Genomic DNA, 8,479 nt, shown 5'->3' on the forward strand with positions numbered 1-8,479 from the left:
CCCGGCCTGCCCCGCGCGCGCGCGCGCGCGACGCTCTGCCCCGCCGCCTCTATGGCGCGCCGCTCTCCGCGGGAGAGAAACGGCGCTCCCGGCCTGCCCGCGCGCGCGCGACGCTCTGCCCCTCCGCCTCTATGGCGCGCCGCTCTCCGCGGGAGAGGAGCGGCGCTCCTCGGCCTGCCCCGCGCGCGCGCGCGACGACCCCCGCCCGGGCTCGGCCCCGCCAGCGCCATGAAGAGCCCGGCCGAGGAGGCCGCCGCGCCTCCCTCAGGTGGGTGTTCCGGGCTGGGGGCGTCCTCTTGCGCGGCCGGGAGAGAAGCGGCCGAGCTCCGTGGCCCCCTGCCCTTGCCCGCCCTTGCCGACGCGGCGGCCGAGGGCGCCGGGGACGCGGTGCAGCTGAAGGTGCCGGCGCTGCAGCAGCTCTACCACTGGGACTGCGGGCTGGCCTGCTCCAGGATGGCGCTGCGGTGAGTCTTCCCACGGGACTGCAACTCCCGGCATGCCCCTCCCGCCAGGCCCTGCGCCCCCCCCCTCCCGCCCGCTGCCCGGGGCATGCTGGGACTCGCAGTCCTCGCCCCTTAAGCCGGGGCTGGGTGGGTGGGGGGGTGCCCGGTCTTCCCCTCCTCTCCTCCGCGGAGCCCCGACCCGCAGAGACGACGCCTGGCAGAGGCGGAAGAGGCTGCTGAGACGAGAGCTGGCGAGGCGAGTGGGCAGCCTCTGGAAGGCCGAGCTGCTGGGTCTCCCTTGCGGCTGGGACTCCGAGCGAGAGCGAAGCCCGGTGGGCCCTGTGCCCGAGAGGGAGGCCGGGGGCTTCATTACGTGTGGACCCCGCTCTGCCCAGGCCCAGCTTGTCTGTTGAGCTTCTGCCTGAGCTGAAGATGAGGGAGGGGGAAAGTGGGGGGCTCTGCTTTGGCTGGCCAGTCCTGGTCCCCAGAAGGAAACGGCTATTTTGACTGCAAACTGCCTTTTTCCCCCTTTCTATCTCCTCCTTTTGCCTCTGATGCCCACCCTGGTTCCCACCCAACCCTCCACCCCCCACAAAAATCTGACCTGGCCTCAGGTACCTGGACCTGCTGAACGACGACGACTTCCAGAGAGCAGTCCGGGACCTCCAGCTGACCAAAAGTATCTGGACAATTGACTTGGCGTACCTGATGCGTCACTTTGGGGTGAAGCATCTGTTCTGCACCCAGACGCTGGGCGTGGACAAGGGCTACAAAAACCAGGTAGCTTGTTTGGGCGCTGCTGCTCCAGACACAAAGGCGGCTCTAGAAGGACACACACTCTTAAGGGGCGTAGCGGTACTCGCACACTTGCGGCCGTTTGTTGCGCAACTGATGGGTTGCCTCAACGCTGGGTTTGCCCTTTGCTCACAGGATGCCTCAAAGCCTTCCAAGATGACCTTCATTGGCAGGCTTGATTCAAGGCGGCTGCCCCCACATGTGTTCTCTTGGGGGAGGCAGAGGGGGGAGGCTCCCCTTACACATCCTAGCAACCCCTCCCTGGGCCTTCCGCCAGGAGAAGAGTTTGTCACCTGACATGGCTCCTTGTCTTTAGTCTTTTTATAGAAAACACTTTGACACAGAGGAGAACCGTGTAAACCAACTATTTGCCCAAGCAAAAGCCTGCAAGGTGCTGGTGGAAAAACGGTGAGCTCTTTGCGGATGATTTTCCTTCCTTCTTTCTAGCACACAGCGGTTTAAGCACAGCCCCCGAGCTGTTTATCCACGGGGGTCTGTTATAACCCAAACAAGCCTGCATCACTTTCCTGTGATTTCTTAGTGTGTGGTCATGAGAACTGACGGTCCTTTGGGATGCAGGGATTGAAATCTTCCGCTGGGAAATAACTCTGCCTGAGATGAATGGGGTGCGCTGAGCCGAAGGGTGCAGTGTGATTGAGGCTGGTTTTTTTCCTCCCATTAAAAGCGCCGGGCGTCATAAAGGATGGCATTCCTAACCTGCTTCTGCCTGGACCAGGGGTTCCCATTAGCGAAAGATGACCAGCTTCGGCTGGACTGCTTTCCCTGCCACTTGCGATTCTTCCCGCACCTTCATTTCTCACAAGTTGTGGATCCCCTGGGTTGGAATGGGCATCCCTAAGGGACACCCCAAGGCCTAGGGTGGTTGTTCACTTGGAAAGGAAGAGTTGGAGAAGGAGGGACGGTCCCCAGCCCTTCTTCTTGAGAACAGGAAGGGAAGGATGGAGAGCCCACTTAATACTTGTAGGAAAAGGCAAAAGGTTCCACGCACCAATCCACCTATAGACAGAGCAGGTGGTTTCAAGTAACTTGAGCTCAAATAGAGACGTGAAGATGTTTTGGTGCAGGCCCAGGCTGGAAGGAGGCTCTTTGGTTTTGAGAGGCGGGGGAGGCGGTAAGAGCAGCAGGGAGGCTGTCGGGGGCAGGGACTAGAGGAAGGGTCATGCAGACCACGGATGAGCTGCTGTTGGGACCTGGCGGTAGCTCAAGGGAAGAGAGGAAAGTGCTGAGGGGATTGGAGGACAGAAAGAAAGCAGGTGGTTATTCCACCCTGGGAACTACTCGGAGTTGAACCACACCTGCCTGTTTTTTCCCTATAAAAACCCTCCGGTTTCTGCTTTTATTTTTATTTAATTCTATCCTGCCTCCATTACTTTTACAAAGAAGGTGGCAGTGTTTATAGAATAACAGAGTCGGAAGAGACCTTATAGGTCATCTAGTCCAACACACACACACCCCTTGCTCAAGCAAGAGACTATGGCATTTCTGCCACTTCCTCCTCTTACTTTCCCCACGACAACCCTGTGAGGTGGGTTGGGCCAAAAGAGGGACTGACCCAAACCCACTTTTCCTGGCTGACGCAGGACTTGCACTCCTGGCCTCCTGCTTTCTTGCCCGGTGCCTTCACCACTAGGCCAGACTGACTTTCTTCTAAACGTGGAAACTCAACAAAACATTTCAGGTTTTGTTTTCTTCCCAAATCTTGCATTTAGCGTAACAGTTTGGCAGAATTTCTGGAGCACGGTATGCAGTAGTTTGAAATAAAACATCCAAGGGTGTGCACCCCTAGGCACCTGCCAGGCATTTGGGGATCGGCTTATTTTGAGGGTGGTGGTAGGTCCGTTTTTCTGACTAGAAGCAGGAAGGAGTTTGTGGGTTGGCTTCCTTTCAGAGGGGAATATCTACTCAAGAGAGGCAGGGTTGTCTCCGGTTGCTGTTGGGATTCTACCCCAAATATGGGAACTGAATGACGGTTGCCTGACTGAGCGGTTATTCTGTTTCACTGGCGACTGTCCCTCCATCTTGAGGACCGCAGGCATGGCCAGGATGGGGTGCACACGTTTCACGCAGGGAAGATCCTGATGGTTCTTTAAGTGGTCATCTGCAGATTCCCCTGGAGGGGCTTCCAGCCTGCGTGGCTGACGTTGGAAAGCTCCGTCGGGGCCTAACTCGGCCTTTGGGCAGGGAGCTGCAGTGGAACAGCTGCCTCTGTCGGAGGAAGTTCCCTCCCTCTTATCTCGGGCTTGTGCACTAACACAGTGGTCTTTTACTCGCAGAACTTTCTTGGCAAGGGGATGGCAGATGGCCACTCAAAGAACCACAGTTACAGGTAAGCCCCCTGTTCTTACGCCTTATGGGTCTCCGCGTTCACACACAGGAGAGAGTAGCAGGCTGTGCACCCTGAAGCGGGGCAGGATTCTAGCTAAGTAGAACAGGACCAGAAACGGCTTCTGGTGCAAATGAAAAATCCACCTTGTGCTTAATGGAACCTGGGGATTGGGAGGTGTGCTCTGCTTCCGTTCACAATGGTAGACGTATTGCGTTAAATTATTGTATACTTTCATCTTGCTTTTTTTTTTTAAACGTAAACAGTTGCTAGCAAAAGAGGGAGCGTGTGTAAGTAACCGTTCAAACTGCAGACACCTCTGACGTATTGTGGAGCGCAGGACGTGCCGTGAGGGATGTGCACATCTGACACTTGTCAAGTCACGGCTGAGCTGCCATCTCTCTTGCAGGCCTCAGTGGGGGATGTGAGTAGCCTCCCTCAGGACCTCCACCCCTGCGAGAAACAACGATGGAAGACCCCTGAGCCCGTAACTTTGAGGGCCAGGAAATGCTCCTCGTTCCCTTCTTTTAACTTTCAGGAGAAAAAGCGGCAGAAAAACATTACGTCTGTCTGTAGATACAAGAAACTTACGTATGTAGGCCCCAGTTTGTGCGAGTTGGAAGCAGAGTTTCCAGTCTCTTTCCCCACAGGGCTGTGTCTTGAGCCCGCTACTGTTCACCTTGAGGACCCACAACTGCTGTGCCAAATCTGCTACAAATCATATTGTGAAATATGCAGACGACACGGCAGTGGTGAAGATGCTTATAGGGAAGAGGTGAAGGCTCTGGTGGATTGGTGCAATAAAAGTAACCTGGTTCTAAGGGCTAATAAAACAAAGGAGATCACTGTAGATTTTAGAAATAGCCGGCAGGGTCATACTCCACTCAGCAGCAAGGATGCAGCCGTAGAGGTGGACAACGGTATTAAGTATCTGGGGGTGCAGATAAGTAACAGTCTGAACTGTTCTCTCCGCACGTCATCCTTAGTGAAGCCTGCATTTCCTGCGTTGAATGAGGAGAGCACCTCTTTCTCCTTCTGTCCTGGCCACTTTTTACAGAGGCACACTTGAGAGCGTTTTAACAAACTGCACCCCTGTTTGGTTTCGTGGCAGCAGTGCCTCAGATAGAAAGTCCCTACGGAGAGTGGTGAGGATAGCAGAGAAGGTTATAGAACGCTTATTTCCCACTAGTCAGGATACTGACCGCTTATAAGTGTTATGTGCTTAGAGTTTGAAGCATTGTTAGAGACCCCACAAACCCATTCCAGGGTCTCCGTTTCTGTTGCTCCCCTCTGGGGGGTGGGAGGAGGTTTTGAAGTGTTTCTAGCAGGACTTCCAGGATCTGGAACAGCTTTGCTCCCTAGGCCATCCGCCTGGTCAACTCGCACGGTTCGTTTCTCTCGCCATGCGCGTGGATACATCCGAACTGGACTGTGTTGTTTCTCTGCGTCATATAATATACGTGGCTATAAACATTTATTTATTTAGACGGGTTTCTGTAGGGTACGTTGGAGGGGGAGGCCCTTGGAAGGGGTCTATGCAGCAACATCCCATTTTAATGTACGCCGATTAGCGCACATTCAGAGTGCCAGTAAAGTTACTCCGGATCCCTTCTCCGGCAGCACCGTGACCATCGGGGACATCCAGGAACATCTCGCGCAGGGCCACATCGCCATCGTGCTGGTCAACGCTGTCTTGCTGCTGTGCGACCTCTGCTCCAGCTCGGTCAAGTACTGCTGCTTTCTGCCCATCGGCCAGAAGTGCTTCTGCCGCAGCCCCGACTACCAGGGCCACTTCATCGTCTTGTGTGGCTACAACAGAGCTTTGGAGTGCGTTTATTACAACAACCCTGCCTATGCAGACCGTGAGTAACTGCGCCCTTGCCCAGGTGTTGGCCTCCAGCCGCGCTTGGTCCCCCCCCCCCCGCAGCCCTCTGGGCCCCTGATTCCTCGGGCGGTGTGGTGCGGTTAGGCGATTCCCTCCACCAGGGGGCTGAGCCACGGTGGTGGCAGGAGGGAGGCTGGGCTGTGGAGTCCTGGACAGCCGCCCGTGTCTTGACTCTGGGTCCACCCCACAGGAACATGCAGCACCAGCATCCATAACTTTGAGGAAGCCAGGACCAGTTACGGCACAGACCAGGACATCCTGTTCATCTACCAAAACAGCTGACCCTCCGGCTGGGGCTCCCAATCACCGCCATGGCGGCAGCCATCTCAGGACTCGGAGGCCTCCCCTCCTGGACTACACCGGGTTGGAAGCAGCGGAGGCGTTGGGCTCGAGGGGGGAGAATGTATTTTATGCCACCTTGAAGCAGAATGTCCATTGCAGTCACCATGCATAACAAAGTGCGTTTTCCAGCTGGGGTCTGTCTGAGGACCCCAGGTGATTTTGCTGGGGGGGGCAGGGGTGTCCCAATTCTGACCCCAGGCTAAAACCTGGCCAGTCCCCCTCCCTAAAGAAGACTGAACTCTGAAACACGACGACTGCGCTCTGTCCTGATGCTGTCACCAGATCCAGCCCATAGCCTGCACCCCTCCCTCCGCCCTCCCTCCCTCTGAGCCGTCAGTCCGGCTCTCTTGATCTGCTCTGGCCGGGCTTTCACCCGCTTCACAGCCAGGCTGCTGCTGCGGCTGCCCTAGGAAGAAGCGAATCCGTACTTTACTTTTGCACCCCCGGAGCTTTGAGGTGCAGGAATGAAACTCAGCGGGCCCCGAAGAGCGGCTGCTCCTTCCTAGCTATCCTTCACCCAGTTTTTTTTTAATCTGCTGATAAAAATCAAGCCAATCAATTGAGCCACAGGAGGAGGAGGAGGCAGAAAGGAAAGAGAGGCATCAACAAAGTCTAACCAAGCAGAGTTCAAAGCGGGACATGCCCAGAAGCAACGCCAACACCCCCCCCCCAGTCACCGCAGCCAGTGACTCCCACCTTCGGGGGGCTTTTTCAGGGGAGACAGAGGTTTGGCCGTGTTGGCAGAAGACGGGCGTCTTTTTGGAAAAGGTTTTCTCAGAGGACTGAAATCCTTCCTTTCGGGTTTTTGGATTGGGTGAATCAGCACTTTTTGTCAATCGATCGTTTTGAATAACGTCCGTTGAATTGGTGATTCGATTGCTCGTGGGAGGCTGCTACCACGGATTCTGCTTAATCCCGCCTTTAAAAAAGGGCATTTCAGAGACCGCAGCTGCGTCCCCGTCCTGGTTCATCAGCGTTTCCCTCCTGAGGCTCACCCGAGGCTCACCTTTGCGGGGTGCAGCCAGCTCTTCCTCCCAACGCAGCCAGGAGAAGACTGCCCTCGGAGCACCATCGACCCGAAGGGGCCGCACTTGGAGCCGGCCTTAACGCCTGCCCCCCTGAGCGAAGCTGTGCGCCTGCGTCCCGCCCTTTGCCCCAAATTAGCTGCCCAGGGAACGGCCACTCCGGACCCCGAGCTTGCTCTGCCAGTGTTAAAGCGGCCGTCCCAGTGTGATCCGTTTCGGCCCCACGAAGGGCCAAAATGCGTTCAGGAGAAAGGGGGGTGGGGAGAGCTCCTACTGCCGGGCAGGGAACTTGCCTTGGGCTGGAAATCCGGCTCCTTGGCATCACCTGCTGGGCGGGGAAGAGCTGTGTGCCCCTCTGGGAGGCCCAGGTTTCTACCTCAACACACCACATCGGTCTCTGCTCTCAGCTGGGTGTGGCTTGAAATAACTCTGTGCTGTATATGTCTCTTCTGTGGTCAGATCCTTGTAAGTGCCTATTAATGGCAGAGAATAGGAATGGGAAGCGTCTTCAGTTATCCGAGCGACGCTTCTAGCCCAAAGAAAGAGAGTCGGGGGAGGAGCCGATGGAAGCGGGCAAGACAAGGGACACGTTATCAGATGGGGTGGGGGGGGCATTGTTGCTTCCATCCAGACAGGGGGTCTCCAACCTTGGCCGCTTTCAAGACTCCTGCACGGGGAGGGAGGAGTCCGGCTGTCAAAACCTTTAGTATTGCTTCAGTGCTGTTATTTCCGTCTTGCCTGCTCGTCGCATTGGTCTCGTTCCTAAGTAGTAAAGGCTGAACATGGCCGCCTGCTCTCCTGGTCTCCAGCTTAAGGGAGCCGCTTTTTGGGGGGGGGCTCCCTCTGAACGAAGCCGAGCCGAAGCACAGCAGCCGCTTTCCTAAGCCAATTCCTTCTTAACACGGGTGAGGATGCAGCTCCACCCGCTGGAAGGATCGCTTGGTTGCAAGGGACCGTCTTCACAGGGCTGAGCATCCTCCAGGCACGGGATGATGCGCCAGCCACCCTAGAGGCCGCTGGGGGAGGCTCCCCAGTCTTGGTGCCGAACCTGCGGGAGGCTCTTTGAGTTCTGCCTTGCCGGCTGAGAGGGCAGAGCTGCTCCTGGCTGAGCTGCTGGTGGAAGAGAAGGGGCTGGGGGTGCGGGGGGGTTGCCCCTCTTGGGAAGGGGGCAGAGGCATTGGGGAAGTCAGCGCAAGGCCTGCCTGGGCCCTGCACGCTTTCTCTTCATTCGGGTGCTCTGAACAAGTAAATGTTATGCAAACTTCATGACCACGTGACAGTTAAAGGGAAAAAAAAAACAACTGCAAAATAAGTTTTATAGACAAAAGTATGTTTGTAAATCACTCGATATAAAGCCTGCTTTCTTGAACCTGCTTAGATTTCTTTCTTTTTAAGAGGGGGTGGGCGAGGCGGCTAAATAAGGAAACGTTTGCTGACTTTTCTTTCAGGTCTTTGTGGTGGGTCTTTTCTGGGCTAATGCTTGGCTGCTTCCTGGAGCGTAGAAGGAAAACCCGTCTTTCAAGGAGATGCAGTTTGGTTCTTTAGGGAAAACCAGGGGAGATTCATCGCCCCCAAATAAGGGCGAATGGCTGGCTGCTATGAAGCAGCTGCCACCGAGCGCTCAGCCCGTCCGCAGTGCAGCAAA

The 8,479-nt window shown here is 56.1% G+C and overlaps 1 protein-coding gene across 2 annotated transcripts; it reads left to right on the top strand.

Moving 5' to 3' along the window:
• Positions 1-101: 101 nt before the first annotated feature.
• On the top strand, positions 102-8,203 carry GUCD1 (guanylyl cyclase domain containing 1). Of its 2 annotated transcripts, none has more exons than XM_026717064.2 (5): positions 102-464; positions 1,058-1,223; positions 1,555-1,646; positions 5,203-5,444; positions 5,658-8,203. In XM_026717064.2, exons 1-5 carry the CDS (start codon positions 229-231, stop codon positions 5,747-5,749), a joined length of 828 nt encoding a protein of 275 aa, XP_026572849.1. In that variant the 5' UTR covers positions 102-228; the 3' UTR covers positions 5,750-8,203. The 2 variants fall into 2 exon arrangements, with proteins under 2 accessions (XP_026572849.1, XP_087769643.1); XM_087913517.1 differs by having other exon boundaries at positions 106-268.
• Positions 8,204-8,479: the final 276 nt, after the last annotated feature.

The sequence above is a fragment of the Pseudonaja textilis genome, chromosome 15 (assembly GCF_049901715.1).
Source record: "Pseudonaja textilis isolate UNSWEBS1 chromosome 15, rPseTex1.2, whole genome shotgun sequence".
Classification (NCBI taxonomy): Eukaryota; Metazoa; Chordata; class Lepidosauria; order Squamata; family Elapidae; genus Pseudonaja; species Pseudonaja textilis.